The 21,544-nt window shown below is 43.8% G+C and overlaps 1 protein-coding gene across 2 annotated transcripts; it reads right to left on the bottom strand.

Annotated features, from left to right (window-relative positions):
• Positions 1 to 2,912: 2,912 nt before the first annotated feature.
• On the bottom strand, positions 2,913 to 20,128 carry ccdc92ba (coiled-coil domain containing 92Ba). 2 transcript variants are annotated; one of them, XM_049577223.1, is made up of 4 exons: positions 18,638 to 20,128; positions 18,193 to 18,333; positions 10,036 to 10,083; positions 2,913 to 6,541 (listed from the first exon to the last, which is right to left on the bottom strand). In XM_049577223.1, the coding sequence occupies exons 2-4, from the start codon at positions 18,323 to 18,325 to the stop codon at positions 5,823 to 5,825; spliced, it is 900 nt and encodes a 299-aa protein (XP_049433180.1). In that variant the 5' UTR covers positions 18,326 to 18,333; positions 18,638 to 20,128; the 3' UTR covers positions 2,913 to 5,822. The 2 variants fall into 2 exon arrangements, with proteins under 2 accessions (XP_049433180.1, XP_049433181.1); XM_049577224.1 differs by lacking the exon at positions 18,638 to 20,128 and adding an exon at positions 18,419 to 18,531.
• Between the last annotated feature and the right edge of the window lie 1,416 nt (positions 20,129 to 21,544).

Genomic DNA, 21,544 nt, shown 5'->3' with positions numbered 1-21,544 from the left:
GGGAGCAAAAGCAGTATCGGCCCCAAATATCGGTTCAAGAAAATCAGCAGCCCATAATCGGTCATCGGCTAAGGGTGATGGAAAAAATCGGTATCGGCATCGGCCCTAAAAAATCCATATCGGGCTATCCCTACTCCAAACCCCCAAATACCATTGCAAACCAAGTGCACCCCCCATCCCCTGTGGCAACAGCACTCCCCAATACCAGTTGCCCCCCAGCAGGACAATGCACCGAGTTACACCTGGAAAAAAAACTGCTCAGGAATGGCCTGAGGAACATGACAAAAAGCTCATGGTGTTGACCTGGCCTCCAGCATTTGTGTGGAACATGCCAGTGCCCCAGAGGTCCACCCAATCCATGGTAGAGCCCCCTTGGCTTGAACTCGGCTTAGATCTGTCAAGGTATGGATGCAGGACCTCTATGGTGCCTGACACCGGGACAGAGGCCTGTGGGCTGTTAGATGGGGTACAGTCATGTGCCACAGATCCTCAATCAGATTGTAATCTGGGGATGCTGGAGATCAGATCAATGCCTTGAGCTCTTTGTCACGTTCCTCAGGCTATAGCCGTGTAGCATGGTGCATTGTCCTGCTGGGGGGCAACTGCCATCAGGGAGTGCTGCTGTCATGAGGGGGTTTATTTGGTCTGTGACAGTGTTTGGATGGGTGGAGCGTGTCAGGTGGAATACACACGAATGCCAGGACCCAAGGTTTAGCTGCAGAACAATATCTTGGCTGTATGTATATGCATGTATATACAGCATGCCAACAGAAGAGGTGAGTGAAGAGGAATCTTTATTTGTTTTCTCTGTGTGTTTTTATAAGAATGTGGATTTGTCAATTCAATTTTTGGAGTGCCTGTTTGGATGTTCCACATTTTATTATTAAGTCTGTCCTGCAGTGAGGGACAGTCTGGTCATGTCTACAACACTGACGTGAACTTTAGGCTCCTTTTTTCATTAAAGGTAATTTAAAAAAGAATGACATAAGCATTTCTGTGGAAAGGGAAATCATTTAATTTAAACACCTGCAGATTTATTCACTGCTTCTGTCAAAACAAGTTTTCTCTGATAAACTTCCAGGCAACAATAACAAGCAGGCAGCAGACTAGACAATCCTTCCTTTTATTCCAATTACATGTACAGTAGATCACTATAGGAAGCTAACACAGTATATGCGGTAATCAGTCAACAGTTTATGCTCACCCAAGGACCAAACCATACAACAACCCAGAACAACATCTTCATGTTGGGTACCACACCGCGTTATTGCTGGAGACCACATAACATGTCAAACAAAATGCTTCATGGTGCAACATACAGTCCTCTGAAATGTTTCTTGAAGATGCAAAATAAACTCAACGAGGACAAAACCTGGACAAGAAGCTGCTGACATTTGTTATTATTATGAGGATTAGGGTTATTATAAAGGCGTTTAGAGCGATGGAAGACGTTTCCTGTGGGTCTGAGTGAATTACTTTCTTGCTATGTTGTGAGATGTACTGCTCCAAAAAGTAGAAAAAGCAAACCAGGCGGTGAAGATTTACTCTCTTTAGCTGAAATATTCATGAAAAGACATCTTCGTTAAGGCATCACACCATTCGCCTTCATGTTAATTTTAGTGGTGGGCCTCTTTGGCTCATTAGCATTTTCCCTCAAAGCAGACAAACAAGTCAACAGTCTGTAGCTGCATGCAGCAACCTGGATTTGGGTGATTAATCCAAGTTGTTACATAACACCAAAGCTCTCAATCACCTGAAATGTGCGATGTGGTATGCAGGGTGTTGAGTTATTACCATGAGAGGTGGATGGAGAGTTTAATCTACCTGGCGCTTCATTTGGATGACGTAGAGTGATGAAGTCTAACAGTCTAAATTCAGGATTCCTGTTGGTAGGAAAAAAAAAAAAGTTTTCAAACAGACAGCTTTGTACGTCCATCCCTGGCTGCCTCTTACAGGATAGAATAGTGCACACGTCATGCTAATGGCTTACCAGCTGAGGCGTGAATGAAGACCCTTGTCACATTTGCATTTTAGCTAAAAAATTAGACAGGGCAAAGTTCGTTTTCATCCAGACAGTCTCATGTGGCATAATAATATGCCCATTTGCTTAACGCTGCTTCACACGCAGCATGTCAGGTTCCTCACTTGCCTCCTGTGAACTGTAACATAACATTTAATCAAGTCAAGATAATCAAGTGTCAGTGACAATCAACAGAAATAATCCATTAGACAAGTCAGAAAAATATTAAGCAAAACATACTGAGCTCAACAGTTACAAAATACAAAGTTAAACAATCATAAAATCTATTTTAAACACCTCAAGTGTCCTTAATCCAGCTGGCGTGACCTTCTAAGAATATATAAATATACTGATATATTGCTTTATTGAGGATATACTGCTAAAACATGACGCTAAACTTCTAATCAGTTTGCTGCAGCAGGCGAGAAAAGCCTCGCGGCAACTAATCACGATTGAATCCAGTCTTGTAGGAAGGCTCGTTTCAAAGACACGGATGCTCAGTTAAGTCATGGCTCAAGTATAAATCAACTGTGACTTTGGATCAAAAGTAACTGAGGTGCCATATTACGTACAGTAAACCCTTATATGCAAACCCCAAAGAGTCCTAAAAAGTATTTCTGAAACCAAAGGACACTATACATCAGTAATGTCCCAAGTTTCCACACTGCATTTCTTCTACCCACAGCTCCTCTATTATAAGGCAGTAATTACAGTAGAATGGACAGTGAAGCAGTAACATAAAAAGTAAAATGTCCTACATTAAAATAAAGTCAAAGTGTTAATTTGATCTTCTCTTTTACTGCTTTTTTTTTTTTTACCCCAAGTTGCTGTTTGCTTCTTGTTACGCTAGGGGCCACCATGTGCATTTGTTCTGATAACAGGACACACACACACACACACACACACACACACACACACACACACACACATACACACAGCTTTCGGCTGCGCCTGCCCTCTGGTCAGTTACAGCACACAGTCACCGTACTTGTGTGCATTTAGACACAGATACACTGCGCAAAATGAAAAATAAACACTTTGAAAATCAACCAGGCTTCAGTTAAAAACCAAAACCTCCAGTCTTGTTCTCGTTTGTCCATTTTTCCTGAGGTGAAAAGAAACCCCAACACAACCACAAACACAAAGTCATTGAAGTAATCAGAGTGTGTGTTTGTGCGTGTGTGTTTAGTGCGCAAACCACACCCAAGTGAAACACACGGTCAAACGCATCAGAAGTCATCATCACCACCTGTTTATACAAAGCAGCACACATGTGCCTCAATGTGGATCCTTTAGTAAAACAGACTCTAAATATTGTGTTAGCTAATCCAAGACTTTAAGTTTACACATGGCCAACAATACTGCTATCTGATCTGTCCTTCACCTAAGAGACGCACTGATAAAAGAAACAAACGCTGCAATTTGAAGAGAAAAAACAGGTCAGTTTTTGTCTTTGACGACAAGTAGTTTTGTTAAAGGTATACGATGCAGGATTGTCGGTTACTCTTTGTAAACACATTTGCAAGTGAAAGCAAAAGCCAACCCCAGATGCACTCGTTTGGTGTTTCGCCCTGCTACATTTGTGTTTCATTTTTCGGTGCTGTGTCTCCAAAGCCCTGTTTCCACCGAACAGTACGGTTCAGTTCAGTTTGGTGCGCTTATTTTCTGTTTCCACTGTGAAAAGTTGTGGATGGTACCAATTGGACCGTTCTGTACCGTCCTCATTTTTGGTCCCCCCTCTGTTGGGGTACCTAGCTCACAGATCTGGTACTAAAAGGTGGAGCTGTGAACACTGCAGTCTGTTGATTGGTCAATAGAGGACGGTCACTCTGCTCAGGGCTGAGCTGTGGCTGGTTTTGAGGCTGCTGAAACCACTGTTCATACCGATTAGAGTTTTATTATTGTAACTATAAAATGAAAGGATGTTTTGCTGCATCTTGCAGCAGCTGGAGTCAGAGAAAAAATTAACTTAATTTACTGGGCCGACTGCCGACAACTTTTAAGGTGGAACATTAACTTGTAATGTTACTCAATGCATGAGTTGATGACGTAAATCAGTCAACACACCTTAAATTTCACTGTGTCGGGGCGTCGGTGGCTTGGTGGTGGAGCGGGCGCCCCATGTGCAGGGCTGTTGCTACAGCGGCCCGGGTTCGACTCCAGCCTGTGGCACTTTGCTGCGTGTCACTCCCTCTCTCTCTCCCCCTTTCATACTTGTCTGTCCTGTCCATTGAGGGCCGAAATGCCCCAAAAAATATTAAAAAAAAAAAAAACTTATAAATTTCACTGTGTCAACTTGGACCATTGCTTTAGTTTTTATATGACATACACTTTTAGTAATGAGTGGATCTTCCAGTGTTTATATATATTAATTTCGACCTGGTTATGTTAACTGCATATATTCTAATCCTCACTCAGAGAAAAAAAGCATTGTGGAGCGTTGTTCCTGTGGGCTACTGCGACACTAAACCCCTGAGCTTGCCTTAGAAGGACTAAATGCACAAACCTGCTATTTTTAAATATCTTATAAAGAGAGACTCTCACTGCAGCCTGCTCTATTTCATTCTGAAAATATCAGTGTGACAAAGACTGTCCATCTCTCACACCGGTGATGAGGAAATACAATGCGTGCTGGACGGAGCAGTGAGTGACAACAACCCGCCCACATTTAAGTACTGTTTGCAGTGGAAACACTAGGGTCTAGGTACCATGTCTGAAGGGTTACTTTTGGTTCCAGAGGTACCATACTGAAAGTGTTTGGTGGAAACAGGGCTAGCACTTGGCTACTAAGTTTTAATAAAGCCCCGACCTCACCTGAGTGCTGTGAGGGTACACGCCCATGAACGTCCTAAACACAGACAATAAGAAGAAACAAAGAAAATACAGGCAAAGGTCTCTGCAGAAACATACACTGCCACATACTTGTAGTGTGTCATGAGTGATGATTAAGATGGATTTCTTCTGTATGACTCTATATATTGATATTTAGGGAAAATCCTGCACACTATACCTTTAATGTATGGTGAGTTTAAAGAGTTAAGCATTTGAGGTTACAGCTGGGGCTAGGATATTGACCCAACACTGGCATTATACGTCCTCTTCTGGCAAAATCACATATGAATTTACTGTGTTAGGTATAAAGAGGCGTAATACAGATAAAATTTATCAGCTGTAGAGCTTAACAGAGCGATATGCAGTGCAGTGGTCATGGATTGAAGTTCAGAAAAAAAAAGTTATCTCAAGTTACTATTTCTAATTGTATTTTTTCAAAGTAATGGCCACACACCTCTTTTCAATCAACATTTTTTCACTTGGAGGACTCACACAGACGTGCATGCCACATCAGATATTTTCAGCTGTGACTCGGTCAGGGGGGGCCACACAAATGTTTGGTCACATGGTTGATTTACGATTGGCCTTGAAAGTTCAAAGTCGGCTGGGCTACACAACACGTCGGCTTGTAGCCCACCTAAAATGGCTGCTACTCAGTCACCACAGATCAAAAAGGGGCTGCCACAGTATACTGAGCATGTGACACCAGTGTAAACAGATAATTCATCTAACTTCATTTCAGACCGACTTAAAGTGACACTGAGTTTCGCTTTGCAAGTTATTTAAGGTTATATCAAAGTCCATATTTAAAAAAGTGTCTACAATAAGTGTGATGTAATTCAATAGCTAAAACCAGTCTCAGTATCAATTTGGTCAAAGTGCAGAACAACAGTTAACAGCATTAACAGTCTGACAGGAGATAATCATACAGTGATCACACTGCAGTTAAAAGCACAAGTCACAGTAGTCACTAATCTGCCTTTGTCTCAGCAGCAGGGGGCGCTGCGGCTGAAGACACCAGTCTGGCAGCTTCACCCTGGTGCTCCACTGGCCCCTCTCCACCTCCTTCCTCCTCATCCTCCTTCTCTAGCCCCAGTGGAGGCTGTCTTTGTGCTGCAGTGTGCCTGGAGCGAGCCCTGTGCCTTCGAGGGTGGAGGAAGAGTGCAGGGTCTGGCATCGCTGTGGGCTCTGCGGGGCCCATCACTTTCTCTATGGGCACACACTCGCGGGCACGCTCCACTCTCGAAGACGCCCTCGCGCTCTTACGCTTGGGTTTGACCACAGGAGACGAAGGGGAGGCTCCTGATGGCATCTGTGGAGAAACAGAGTTCTGCTCGGCACTATACTGGGCCCCCTGACTGTTGGCACGGGCGAGGAGTCCCTGCCTCTGCTGCATCCGCTGGTGGTGCAGTTTCTGCCTGGCAGCGTGCAGCTGGAACGAGAGGTATGCTGCCGCCTCTGTTTGTTTCTGCAGCTCCGTGTTGAGGATGGTGGAGCAGTGGCTGCGCCGTTTGAGCTCCTCGAGGAAATGGCGCTCCTTTTCCTTGAGATTGGCTCTGAGGGCTCCCACCAGAGCCCCTTTGTGACTCAGCTCCTTACGAAGCTCTCCTAAGGTGCACTCCTGCTCGGACAGACGGCTATCCAGGTCCCAACACCGAGCCTCCAGGAGCTCCTCTTCCTCCTGTAACTCTGACACAGAAATACGAGTGTTAAATATCTGCAGGGGTTAGTTTCCATATCACTTTAAAATGTGCCTACATATATGACCTGCTGCAAAGTCTATTCACAAAAATAAAAACCTACTACAATGTACAACAAAATCAGCACATACACATAAACCATACACAGCATTTACACACAGTTTAATTCATGCTGTGCATTACCTTAGAGGCAGATTACTTATCTCGCCTCAAAGCACAGAGCTGAGCATTTGTTGGGCCACACGACCTCTAATCCTCATCACATACTGTGCGACCACAGACGCAGAACTCAGAGATTGTCCAGATCATAATTTGTCTGAGATCCACTCAGTAAAACAGATATGAAAGAGGATAATGGGACCAAGCCGGCTAGAAAATGGTTCAGTCTGGTGGCTTTAGAGCTGATATGACACACATATAAGGAAAGGGTAATCTCCATCCCTCCCCCAAGTGATAGACTAGAGCTGGGCAATATATCATGTCATGTCATGTACTTTATTTATATAGCACTTTACAACGACCACAGGTGAATCAAATTGCTTCACAAGAGTTTAAAAAACAATTAAAAACACAACATCAAATATAGTGATGTAAGGTTTACAAGTTAAGTTAATTCATGTGTTTAAGTAATTTACTAAAAATACATTCAAACACACACATGCACAAACAGGACCTATACATGCACTAAGTGGAGAGATGTCAGAGTGGGGTTGCCCATGACAGGCGCTCCGAGCGGTTGGGGGGTTCAGTGCCTTGCTCAAGGGCACCTCAGCAGTGCCCAGGAGGTGAACTGGCACCTCTCCATATTTAGGTCTGGACAGGGACTTGAACAGGTGACCCTCCGGTTCCCAACCCAAGTCCCTATGGACTGAGCTACTGCCGCCTAACCCAATATACTGCAGTATGCAATAGTTGGAGAGTAGTGGTTTGAGGACTGTCGCCAAAATATCGATGCTGCAGACATTACGTTTTATTTTGGAGATAGGCTCTAATGTCTATAGGTTTAATACCAAAAAGAGATGAGTTTCTTGTACCCATTTGTAGATCAAGAGTAAAACTGTCAGTGTGAAGAACGTTCTGAATGAATGGCTCAATAGTTGTGTTGTACATGGCCCCTATTAAATAAACTAATAAACTAAACTATTCTTTCCTTCTTCAGAGCTGTTGTCGTGTAATGTGCATTCAAACAACATACATTTGCAGTCGCACACTGCACAGCCTGAACTTAGAGCTGCAACAGAAAGAAATGGAGGAGGAGGGAAATGCCTCAGCATCCAGACCCCTGACACGCAGTTTACTGGCAGAGTCTATTCAGAGAGGATATCCGAGGAGGAATATCCGAGTATGTTGTAGTGAAATTAATATTTTAGTCATATCGGATCTTCAGTATTGGTTAATGCTGCATTTTCAAACTAATTGGTTATCATCAGCTGTTACATTAGCAGACTGATTATTCACCTCATAAATGATCACACACTGCTCGCCTCTACATTAAAGTATAGAAACCACTTAAAAAGCATCAGTAACGTTATCAATATCAGCAATATTGACCCTGTATTCCTTGGCAGTGAATCAAAACAAAATTTTCTGAGATTATTAATGAATCATCAGGATTTACATATATGGGGTGAACGGAGAGAAAAACTAGCCAGCACAGATCACTTAACAATGTTGTTTTAAGTCAAACCCTCTTTTACTACACAGAGCAAGGTGCAGCCCAGTCATGTTGCACACACTGTACATAAAGCTCGCCTTTGCAGTCAGATAGAATCTCGTCCATTGGCTAAATTCTATGTCATCACCTAGAGCTGATTTGTTCCCAAGAGTTGAGACACAAAAACGACTACTTAAGCCCTCCCCTCTGCATGAACTTCAACCTCCCTGCCAAGGTCAGGCTGAACGCAATATTCTGCTTATTGTTCTTTTTTCTTTTTGCTTCTGTAGACAACATTTGTGCTCTTTCCTTCCAATAAAATTCCCCGGAGGAGAGGGAGGTATGGATGAAAAGCCAGTGCAGCAACCTCAGGGCTGACTGAGCTGGAGCTCGCCAGAGGAGAAGGAGATTACATCCACAGAGGCTGGGACTGATGCCCCTGCCCATAGAAATAGGTCAGGCTTGCAGGGTACGAGAATCCTGAAGGGCGGAGGGAGGTTTGGTGAGTCCTGGAGGTGAAACTATAAAGCCTGGAATCCATATTAGGCTTAAATGTAATAAGGTGCTTCATACACGAATAAAAGCTTTGGGTTTGAGGTTAAAGCTGCTATATATTGCTTTATGATCTACTTTTTTCACTTGCTACTAGCTTTCTTTATTTTTTTCGTCTGCATGACTTCTCTTTATTGTCTTTCTCTGGTATCTTTGTCCTTTCTTCTATTTCACAGATCTGTCTTCCAGGATGGATCCTCTCAGGACCGATCGGCCTCAGGTTTTCTGTCGCCCATCACCACACCCAGCTTGAGCTCATATGCTAACTATAGACTACAGAACCTAATGTGATCTTCATATCCTTCCATACCCTCTCCCCTCCTCCTCCTCCTCCTCCATGTCTGCAGCTGACCGCATTCTCCCGCCTTGTCTTTTCCCTTAATCTCTCTCCTTGCTACCTCTCATTACCCCTCTCCTTCCACCTCTTCCTCTCTCCTTTTTCTGGCCCTACGTCTCTCTTCGTTCTCAGCAAAGTCTTGTAAGTGGACACCCCCTCTGGGACGAGGAGGAAAAACGAGAGCAGGAAAAGAAAAAGAGGCTGGATCAATTTGTCAGGGTGGGAGGAGAACAGAGGGCCGCGCTATATTGATGGATCGGGGGTAACCTGTCCTGGAAAAGGAGATGGGGTTTAATGGCTGAGTAATGCAGCCAAGCACAACTCACACACCACCACTCCTTATCTATCAACAAGCACACACACGCACATTCGCACAGCCTTTTGACTTCTCTTCATGCGCTCCGTCTCTAATTTGCTGTGACAAAATGGTGCCTATCTCTGCATCCCTGCACCCAGACACCACAAACGGTCCTGCAAATGTCAGCTATGAGCCAAATATGTTGAGGCATGCTGTCTCTGCAGCTGCGTCAGTGTCTTCGCAGCGAGCTTGTGTAGCCCTCCCGTGCAGCTGTGACCAATTCTTTTCACACAGGAAAAACAAGGAAACACAGACGCACTTTGCACCCATGATGTCCTCTGGAAGGAAGTGAGGAGAGGAAGAGAGATAAGGAGGTATGGGTTGAGAAGAGGGAAGAGGGAGGAGGGGAGCTGACAGGGATCTATCCCCTGGGGGATGGGAGGGTGGGAAGGACAGAGGGAGGCAGAGAGGGATGCGGGCGGCGAGTTATGGTGGATTGGGGGTTGAGGTTGAGCGCGGCGAAGACAAACAAGCCCAAGGAGAGTCTCTCTGTCTTCAGTGCAGACGGAGAGCTGATTCATGATGGAGGTTTGTGAGGAGGAAAAAGTGACGAGCATTGAGGGGATGGTTTTTTTTACATACCTATTTGGCTTCTGCCCGGAGGCTTCACCTTTAGTTCACTTGTCAACTCTGGAAAACACAAGAGACAAAACCACAGGAGGGAACCATTAAGAGACATAAATATATATAAAAACACATGAAATCATATTATTAGAGCTTAAACACTGATGCTCAGTGGTGCTGAAATGTCTTAATACAGCTGTATGCTGACTATTGCTGCTGCTGGTTAACAAAACAGATGCTCAATGCAGTTTGCAGCACGCTCTCACTGAGCTCATACATAATTCATGAAGCTAAATATGAAACTTTACATAAAAGACTGCACGTCAGAGACTTGACCGATGATGTTACATTTACCTGTCACACTCTGGGGAAAAACTCTCTCCACTGCGACCTCAATAAGACATATTAGCATTATTAGCATTCCTCACTGGAATCAATATTCACTTAAAGAAAAACTACTGGCTGTGCAATACGGAAATGGGGTTCGAGGAAATGCAAACTAAACAAATAGGAAGTCGCCCCCCAAGAAAAAACTGGAGTAAAATACAGAATGCTTACCATTAAGCAACATAAGCAGAGCTACATTCATCACAACATGTAATGCAGGTTAATAACTCTTTACACTTTGTTTTGCAGATTTCAACATTTTTACCCAGAGCTACATTTTCATATTCTGCAGACTGATGGATTTGACAGGTAATGCATGATTTTTTTCTGGAGAACTGGTCAATGCAAATGTTCTCAAGTGATTTGTGTGCTGTGCAACATATGAGGTTGACTTTCTGTTGTGTAGTTTGTGTTTCCTCTGAATACTGTTACACTGTCCGTGTCACATTGTAGGTATTTTTATTGCCTTGCATTAGTGGATGCTCTTCCATTTGTCTTGTGCCATAAAAATAAAAAGTCTTGCACAGCAGGACCTTTCTAGTGCAGTGTCAGCACTGGAGAAAGGTTGGGCTGAACCCATCACAATTCTGCACTGAGGGGGAAAATAAAAGCTCTGGGTTGTTTTTATGTCTCTACACCAATCACAGTCTTTGGCAGCATTGAGCCCAGGATGCATCAACAGTGCTCTTTTGCTAAAAGAGTCAGGAGGGAACTTGTTTTGGTGTAACATTTGCATGTGGGAAATCCAGCCCTGGCATTAAAATTGTCAGGGTTTGAATGTGATGTTCTGTTTCCTGTTTTATTTTGAAAGTCTGTTGTTTGTCTCCCCATGTCCTGTCAAGTTTCCCACCTCCCTGATTGTTCACCTGCGACTCATTATCTCCCCTGTCAGAGTGCATATAGATCTACGTCTTCCCTTTGTTCTCTGCTAGATTGTCTTGTCTTCGTGTGAGCTTTCTGATGCTTCTCCTTGTGCGTGTTTCCTCGTGAGATTGACCTTTTTTTTCGTATTTAGACCAGGGAGCTTTTGCCTGTTGATTTGGTTACCTCTGCCTGAGCTGACTGCCTTTTGTGTACTGACCCGGACTGTATTAAAAACCCTGAACTTTACATTGCGTCTCAGTCTGCATTCGTGAGTCCATCAATGTGTCTGATAAAAATGGCTAAAACCCTGGAAAACAAGGCCATGTAAACCATTAAAGGCATTTCAGCGTGTGGGTTGCTAGCTTGATGGTCATTGTTTTTATGCATGGTGCTAAAGAAAGTGTGGAAATAGGTCTGATTATGCAAGTTTGACATAGGAACTGGAATTTTGAAAATGGGAACATTGAAGAATCAGAAGGGGAGGAGAATTCTGTCTGACGGTGCAGCTCCACTATACGTGACCGAGTTGCAAAAACGCTGACTGCCCTGCCCCGCTGGTCACTCGTGACTGCAGCTTGATTGTCTGTGTTGACGTGAGCACTGTATGAATTTTTGTCATGCCCTCTCATCGCACTTCCAGCTTGGTCTCCCAGCATGCACCCAATGAACGGGAGCGAATCTCTGGTTGTGTACAGTGGGGGCTGTTGGTCAGCTTTACCTGACTAATGTTAATACCTTCTCTAATTAATCTAGGTCACTCTACATGGACATCAACTGACAGTTACAACCTTGTACCATATTAGAAATGACATGGGAGCAAAAAATTGACGTGCACTGTGTAAATTAACAAAAAGGTCATCACCATCAACTGAAAATTTACTTTTACCCGCTATGTTTGTGCATATGACATCAACTCAGCAACAGACGTTCCTAGTTGTTTCCCAACTTGAGAGAGCGTTCATATGAATTTTCCAAGTCAGGAGCTAATTTTTCCAATTATTCTGATGCTACATGAATGCAAACAAAAGCTCTACATCCTGGGAACCAAACTAAAATACAGACAACAGGCAGCAGACAATCAGCAGCCCACATGTCTGAATTTTAGATTGGACAATAAATCAATGACTGTATAACTTTTTTTCAGTAGTGCAGGATGTATTTATAGAGCTGAATGACATCATTGTGAGTTACCCCACCAACATGATTATCCAAATATTACGTGATATGATATTACATCTGGCATGCCAGCAGTATTAGATACTGGACGGATTATATCTCATGTAAGTGCATTACAGCATCTAATGGTTTATGTTTTTGAGTCGATAATGTACCAGACTGGTGTATGGTACTTAGTTATTAGCAGGGCTGGATGGTCCTGGATAAAAACATTTCAGCTTAGAGGGCTGTGCAAGGTTGGACCGCCAGTCATTTACGTCCTGTCAGTCATTTCGATGGTCATTCAGGGCGGCTGGACTGCAGGGAAATGTCGACATTGAGCTTTCAGCCCGCGCTCAAACACGGGAATGTGTCTGCATGTGTGCGGCTACAGTCATTTTTAGATGAATGTGGCATAGATTTGTCCTATTTTAATTTCCCACAGCCAGAAATATGTGACTCTTCAATCCACTACGGGTGACGATTAAAAACTAGTTTCATTTTCTTTAAAAAAAGGAGAAAGCCATCATTTTAAATTAACTCTAATGACACTCACTTGCTTGGATGTTTACAAAAAAATATGAAGCAGAATGTAGAGCAGCAGATAGCCTTTCTTCTCCCCTGCTCTCCCTGTCACACCCTTTCTCCTTTCCTCTGCAGTCAGCATAACACGCCCACCCATGCAGCTGGCATGAAAAGACAGAGAGGGGATGAAGAGGGTGGGAGGACAGATAGTAGGGAAGAGAGGAAGGAAAGCAGGGAGGAAGGGGAGGGATAGAGGAACCCCAGATAGGCAGTTCTAGACAGACAGCCTCGTTGATTGCTTTTTAAGTATCAAAGTGATGACCAAATAATGAAGACTGTGAGAGCTCCAGTTTTCTGTCTTCATTCACAACTGCCAGAATCACTCATGAAGTTAATTTAACCGCCGGTCGGCTCTAGAAACTATTTCTTCAAACAACAGTCAAACAATGAAATCGAGGAGCTCAGCACATTGCAGCGTTCAGTGTGTGCAACACTTTGTAGGTCCGGCTTATCTCGTGCAGCCTCATTGAGCATTTCAAGGTTTTTGTTTCATGGCTTGACCTTGAATGTCGCCAACATATCTTAAAGGACACACACACAGACCTAATTGATTTCTATGACACACAATAAAGACATGATATCAGAGGGAAAGCCCCAGTTTCATAAACAGAACACAAATTGATTTAGCTCGTTGTTCAAGGAGACAGAGGAGCCTTTGTGGTGATGAGGATAAGAGTTTAGAACAATAAAATAGAGGTCAGCGGGACAAAGTCAGAGCTTATTGTCACAGCAACATCAGCAGCTCAACCTTGCATCATCCTTCCAGGCTGCACGTTAGTGAACTGGCAGCAAACACCTCCCACACCTGCAGACTGTATCTGCACCTCGTCTCACAGCCGTCCTTCAGACCTCCATTCCTCACCTCGGTTTATATCTGTGAACCTCTTTGAAAACAAAAACTGAGAGGATGACAAGTTATACATTTTGACAAAATGTGCGATTGGCTGGAAGCAATACATCTGAAATCCTCTCTGGGATTTCAAAGTAAATCATTTTCCTGGGAGGATGAGTGATAGCCAGAGAAGAGCGTTGAGATTTACACTACGCTACTGCCTGGCCTTCGCTACCATCCAGGCAGAGCGCCTAATCAACACCTGTGCTTAGTTGAGCACAGGTGCTGACAGCTCTGAGAGGGAGAACTAGCAACAACCCTCCCTAACAACATGTACAACTTACAAAACTGAAAGATGTTAAAGGAATGAGCCTCAAAGGGACACTTTGCTGATTTTCAACCAGCTCAAATTTGTTGGACAACTCTGGCTCTAGGGCGGTTGGCTGTAATTGAACAACAGATACTTCGCATATTCGTAGGCCTGCCGCCACAGGCTCAAAGAGTATAGAAGTAGTAGTGGGAGATCTGCCCCTCTGTCTCTCACACTTTGCTTAAACAGTGAGGACCCATTCACACTGGCGCTATTTGGTCCACTTTAAACAAACCCTGGTCCGCTTCCACAGATAGTTCGGTTTGTTTGGAGTGGTGTGATTCAAACTCTGGTGCGGATCAAACAAGCGAACCCTTGTTGGAGCAGAAAGAGCACATACACTTAACTTTTAAGCCCCATGGACCACAGATTGTCAACAATCTTTAATAGCACCGTTTGAGCTGCTCTTTGTGTACACAGTGGTGTTGGTGTGTTAGACTAACACAGAGAGAGAGAAACACAGACAAAGACTGACGAGGTCAGAGAGACTAAAGCCCCGTTTTGACCAAACACTTTCGGTATGGTACCTTTGGAACCAACAGTAATCCTTCAGACATGGTACCTACTGTAGACCCTAGCGTTTCCACCACAAACAGTACCCTTAAATGTGGGCAGGGTTGTTTACACTCACTGCTCCATCCAGCACTCACTGTATTTCCTGGCTCTTATAGTTACGGTTTACTAATATATATAAAACTCTCCACAGTATGAACAGTGGTTACATGAGCTTCAAAACCAGCCACAGCTCAGCCCTGAGCAGAGTGACTGTCTGCTATTGACCAATCAACAGACTGCAGTGTTCACAGCTCCACCTTTTAGTACCAGATCTGTGTGCTAGGTACCCCAACAGAGGGGGGACCAAAAATGGGGACCGTACGGAACGGTTCCATTGGTACCATCCACAACTTTTCACAGTGGAAACGGAAAAAATGTTGAACTGTACCGTACTGCTTGGTGGAAACTGGGCTTAAATCTCTCTGTCCTAGTCTTTCTCTTTGTCTACCTCTCTCTCTCTATCTCTTTCTCTCTCTCTCTCTCTCTCTCTCTCTCTCACACACACACACACACATACACACACACCGTAACCACAATGCACAGCTTTATTGACCAGATGTGATTGTACAGCTGAGCTACAGAGTGACGGAGGTGATGGAGGGGGTCATTTTCTACACAACTGGTTACATTGGCTCTGAGCCATCTCATCCTTTCCCCTTCTCCCTCACACTCACACACACACACACACACACACACACAGACTGAAGACATTTTACAAACAAAATTGGACAGCCTGCTGCCCTGATCATATTTTTTGACACAACATAGACAAATTTCTCACACAGTGTCCATCAGGGTGTCCCCCCTCTCTCACAATGTTATGTAAAAGCAGGAGTTAGTTATGTTTAAGTTATGTTATGTTATGTTTTTGACCGGAAAGCTTAAACATGGAAGACGAGCCTCAGCTCAATCTCTGAAGTTAACTTCTATATTTCATGTATTATTCAACTTTCCATTGACATTCATACTAACTGGACCCATTTCCACTCTTTCAATTGTTCGTATCACTTCACCTCATTCTTACACATTGAAGCCAGCATTGCACTCAGCTTTTTCTAAAACCTTGAACTATTCCACAGTATTGTTATCGTTCAACTTTTCAGTGTCATTCATACTGATTAAACCTGTTCACACTTTTCCAACTATTGCTACTACTTCACCTTCTTCTTACACATTAGCACCAGCGTTGCAGTGTAGCATCACCTTTTCAATATTCCACATCATTAATGTATTAATGGCATTATTCAACGTGTAAAGTCAGCATTGCTGTGGAGCACCAGCTATTCACAATGCAGCTTTCAAACTTGGGGTGTAAATCACTGGTTTTATCACGATACGATATATTGATTCTTTGGACGACGCTACAATATTTGCTGATATTACAAAGTCTGCCATGATATGATCTCGATACGATTCAATTCAGGTGCCTGCCATCAATATGAGACAACATTATCTGCTATAATATTGCTATGGAAGCAAACACATCGTGCCACTTTTCTAACCTGTGACCACGCTCACATTTTTGACACTACAGCCACAAATTTCACACTGCTGATTCCTCAGGTTGTCCCCTCTCTCAGGGTGTACAAATTAAAATGATCTGAGTTATTGTGTTTGAGGAAGGACCAGCAGTTTGATGGGAGTGCTTCAACTAAATCTGTATGAGATTAACTGCCTTAGCCAGGAGTCACTGAGGAGTTAACATTACCATGGCAACCTGAGCTCACACACACACACACACACACACACACACCCCTCCCCCTGCTCTCCCCCCTGTGTTTGTTAACCACAATCCCGTTCATATGGATTACTAAAGACATAGGATCTGTGGATTAACCCTGATGGATGATATGTTTGAACACATCTCTCTGAGGGTGTATAGTGTGTGTGTGTGTGTGTGTGTGTGTGTGTGCATTGTGTTAGACTTGTATGTATGTGTGTTTTCATGTGTGTTCACTCAGTCACATAAGGGGATTCCCCTCTGCTCTGGGGACACAAACCTGCCCCCCTACAAGGCTAAATATGTATCTGAAGGTACATACATGTTTTTAGGTGAGGGTGAGTGTAATAGTAAAAGGGTCAGCAAAGCCTCCAGGGAATTAAATAAAACATCCCCACAATTATAGTAATGCAACTGTGTGTGTGCATGTGTTGTGTGTGCATGATCACATGTGCACTTGCCCACTTGATTAAATGAACGGCATATCCATTAGGCCTGAACAGGAAATGATGTAATCTACAGGAATTGAGGCATGACATCACCATGTAGTCATTGTCTGGCATTGATTGATGGTGCACACACACACACACACACATCAGATGAACAATGAGGCCTGTATGCACACGGAGAGATTTAGTTTCTCTACTTGAGATGAAAATGACGATAAATGCAGTAACAATCACAGCTTATGTTCCGTCTGAATATAAATATTGATCATTTCGTCCAGTAAATGAAGGTGAAATCATTCAAAATGAGCTGCAGATTACCCACGGCTCTACCAGGCTTTATTGGTTATCATTAAGTAAAAAAAAAAAATAGATTAGAAAAGGACACAAAACTGCCTCCTTCCAATCATACATCACGCCTGTAATTAAACATCTTTGCAAATCTTCTCTCCGAGGGTAGGGGGTCAATGAGAGGGGTCCGCGCTGATTACAGCAGCAAAAAAAGACACCACAGGAATCCTTCTCATTAGCGCTGAAGTCATTATTCAGTCATTAACAAAGACTTTCAAAGAAAGATCCCTAACATTATCTGGTTCCAGCTTCTTACATGTGAAGATTTGCTGCTTTTTTCCATCATATATAATAATGAAGTGAATATATTTCAGTTTGGGGATGCTGCTTGAACAATACAACAGTCTCAGTACATCAAATTGAGGGGATTTTTTTCATTTTGTGACATTTTTATAGGACAGAAAAGGGGGAAATTGTCATTAGCAGATAATAGTCGCAGCCCTGGAGGTGATAACAAGTAACGGTATATATCATTACAGCTCATCTATCTATAAAGCATTAATAAACAATTAAAAAAGAAACAATAATGGCACTCAAATTAAGACATATGACTGGAATGAGACTCTAAAATGACCACAAAGAGACACAAAAGCATGAAAAGATCGATAACACTACAAAGAGACACAAAACAACAACAATAAGGAGGCAAAACCACCACAAAGTCTTAGTGTCTTGCTCCTATGTGGGACAGGTGGTGGGGCCTTTTGAATATCTGCACCCAGGGGCCCATTGTCTCATGATCCACCCATGCATAGTGTCGACATTGTTGCACAGAAGAATAGTACATTAAATAAGTCAGGAAGTGTTAGTGAACATTTTTGGGTCACTTTAAAGTTTCTTGGCCCCCTCACACACACACACACACACACACACACAGTCACAGTAACATCAGTAGTAGTGTGTCCCTCACCTGCGCATCGTTTCTGCAGGGACAGGATCTCCAGGTGGAGGCCGTGGAGCAAAGTGAGGTGCTCCTGTCTGAGGAACACCATGCTCCTCTCTACACTCTCTATCTGCCGAGACAGGTTGCTCTCATCACCCATGGCTGAGTCTGGAGGGACAGAGGGAGGGAATCAGGAGGATGGCTCTGACAGATTTTTAAGCATCCATCTCGGCCTGTCTCCAACACACTATACCTTTTCCAACTTCAGCTTGAACTCCTGATGCTAAATGTCACTTTCCCACAGTGGGAACATTGCTTATGTCAGCCACAGAGAGAGGAGAGTGCAAGTTGTGTATTGAGGTCATGTGGGAGCTATAAATAAGGTATTGATGACCAGGGAAATCTGCAGAAATGGGAAAGAGCATGCACCTTCAGTCAACATCGATAATAAAGATGTGATGTCTCTGCTTACCTTTGATTTTACGTTAAGTGCCAAAATCTGCTATATATGATTCGCAAGCGTTATAAAAACGTCCTCTGATCCGCGCATGCTGGCCTCCAGTGCTGCTCCAAATCCTGTGGGCTGCGGCATTCACCCAAACACATTTTATCTGAAGCGTTAAAGTGCTTTCCAGCTGCATGTGACGCCGTTTGATTAGAGGACGAAGAGGCTGGACCGCTGCGTAAAAATGCAAAACCGCCACGGTGCCTGGCGCCGCGCTCCTCCCGCAAAACCGCTCCTCGCCGCAACATGGAGCATCACCGTGGAGGGGACGTTTTCAGACGCGTCGATGCGAGAGCCCGCGAGGAAAGTGCGCAGTCCATTTTTCAACATGCGCACCCTTCATCCTCCTCGCCCACCGACTGAGACGCGGAGCTGCTGTGGACTGAGGCTGGGGTGATGAAAACAAGGCACCGTGAGCAGAACACGCGAGAACATCGTACGACGGAGGCAGCGGGACAGCTGATTGGAGGGACCTGCCCAAATCAGCCATACGTAGACTCTGATGAGGATCGATACAAAGCACGCGCGTGGGAGTATAGGCTACAAAGGAAAACACGACATGAGAAAAGAATAAAACAAAATGTGACTTGAAAACAAACAATCTTAATTTCCACTTGCTGTAAATCAGTCACATTTTATATTATGGGACTTCATCTTTATTAGACAGGTGTGATTTCTGCATCATGGACAGAGACATCCCAGGATGCTGCAGTGGTTCTCAACCTGAGGGCCGCGGACCTCCCGGGGGCGTTAATTAGTTCACAAGGGACCTGAGTGGCAAAGTCCTAAAAGTAAGAACACAGAAAATACTTAGAGGTTAAAGCAGACGCTGGTAACGTTTATAAGAAAAAAAAATAGATTTCTGTCATAATTGACACTAAGCCCCGCCTCTTTGTGATGGTCCAACAAGCTGTCAGGGTAAGCATGGAGCCCACACTGTAACTAACTGCACTCCTTGACAAATTATTATTATTTTTGGAAAAATGAACCAGTGATTCCAGAGAGAAGCAGACAGAGGGTCCGGTCTACAGTCTGTGTTTGAAGGATATATCCAGCATGTCAAACTGACTCAGCAGTAGACTCACAAGTCAGCACTTTAGATGCTTTGCTTAACTAAAGACTGATGACTTTCTCCCTGATTTTGTGTTTAGATGGGCGGATACAATTTCAGAGTTTAAAAAACTCCATACGTTGCAGAACCAATAGTAAATCTGCAGGGCGGTTTTTCGGTGGCTCGCTGAACTCTTGTGCTTGTAAACATAGTCCCACTAGAAACACATGTAGCGGTACAAAATGGCTCAGCCGTGTTCGCAGAAAACGCCGTCAAAGTTAGTGGATGTTTGTCGTGTTTGCGGTGACACATTCTCGCCAACTAAAAGAAACAAACATAATCTTTTACAAGGCCATGACTCATCCGTCCGGCCAGACTATAGAGGGATTCGCCTTGTTGTTTACAAATACTTCCGGATAGAAAACCAGCAGAGCTTTTAGCTCTCTATATATAACTTAGCTATATATACAGTACAGGCCAAAAGTTTGGACACACCTTCTCATTCAATGCGTTTTCTTTATTTTCATGACTACTTACATTGTAGATTCTCACTGAAGGCATCAAAACTATGAATGAACACATGTGGAGTTATGTACTTAACAAAAAAAGGTGAAATAACTGAAAACATGTTTTATATTCTAGTTTCTTCAAAATAGCCACCCTTTGCTCTGATTACTGCTTTGCACACTCTTGGCATTCTCTCCATGAGCTTCAAGAGGTAGTCACCTGAAATGGTTTCCACTTCACAGGTGTGCCTTATCAGGGTTAATTAGTGGAATTTCTTGCTTTATCAATGGGGTTGGGACCATCAGTTGTGTTGTGCAGAAGTCAGGTTAATACACAGCCGACAGCCCTATTGGACAACTGTTAAAATTCATATTATGGCAAGAACCAATCAGCTAACTAAAGAAAAATGAGTGGCCATCATTACTTTAAGAAATGAAGGTCAGTCAGTCCGGAAAATTGCAAAACTTTAAATGTGTCCCCAAGTGGAGTCGCAAAAACCATCAAGCGCTACAACGAAACTGGCACACATGAGGACCGACCCAGGAAAGGAAGACCAAGAGTCACCTCTGCTTCTGAGGATAAGTTCATCTGAGTCACCAGCATCAGAAATCGCAAGTTAACAGCAGCTCAGATCAGAGACCAGATGAATGCCACACAGAGTTCTAGCAGCAGACCCATCTCTAGAACAACTGTTAAGAGGAGACTGCGCGAATCAGGCCTTCATGGTCAAATAGCTGCTAGGAAACCACTGCTAAGGAGAGGCAACAAGCAGAAGAGATTTGTTTGGGCCAAGAAACACAAGGAATGGACATTAGACCAGTGGAAATCTGTGCTTTGGTCTGATGAGTCCAAATTTGAGATCTTTGGTTCCAACCGCCGTGTCTTTGTGAGACGCAGAAAAGGTGAACGGATGGATTCCACATGCCTGGTTCCCACTGTGAAGCATGGAGGAGGAGGTGTGATGGTGTGGGGGTGTTTTGCTGGTGACACTGTTGGGGATTTATTCAAAATTGAAGGCACACTGAACCAGCATGGCTACCACAGCATCCTGCAGCGACATGCCATCCCATCCGGTTTGCGTTTAGTTGTACGATCATTTATTTTTCAACAGGACAATGACTCCAAACACACCTCCAGGCTGTGTAAGGGCTATTTGACCAAGAAGGAGAGTGATGGAGTGCTGCGGCAGATGACCTGGCCTCCACAGTCACCGGACCTGAACCCAATCGAGATGGTTTGGGGTGAGCTGGACCGCAGAGTGAAGGCAAAGGGGCCAACAAGTGCTAAACACCTCTGGGAACTCCTTCAAGACTGTT

This window comes from Epinephelus fuscoguttatus, linkage group LG5 (assembly GCF_011397635.1).
Source record: "Epinephelus fuscoguttatus linkage group LG5, E.fuscoguttatus.final_Chr_v1".
Lineage (NCBI taxonomy): Eukaryota > Metazoa > Chordata > Actinopteri > Perciformes > Serranidae > Epinephelus > Epinephelus fuscoguttatus.
The sequence above is the reverse complement of the archived record's forward strand: the minus strand, read 5'-3'. Positions and strand labels throughout refer to the sequence as shown.

What these genes read in the sequence shown, in the direction of transcription:
- ccdc92ba (XM_049577223.1), bottom strand. Translation starts at nt 18,325, where the DNA reads ATGGGTGATGAGAGCAACCTGTCTCGGCAGATAGAGAGTGTAGAGAGG. An exon ending in CCTGCAGAAACGATGCGCAG is followed by an intron (nt 10,084 to 18,192) that starts GTGAGGGACACA and finishes TGTGTTTTCCAG; the next exon opens with AGTTGACAAGTGAACTAAAG. An exon ending in TCCGGGCAGAAGCCAAATAG is followed by an intron (nt 6,542 to 10,035) that starts GTATGTAAAAAA and finishes TTTCTGTGTCAG; the next exon opens with AGTTACAGGAGGAAGAGGAG.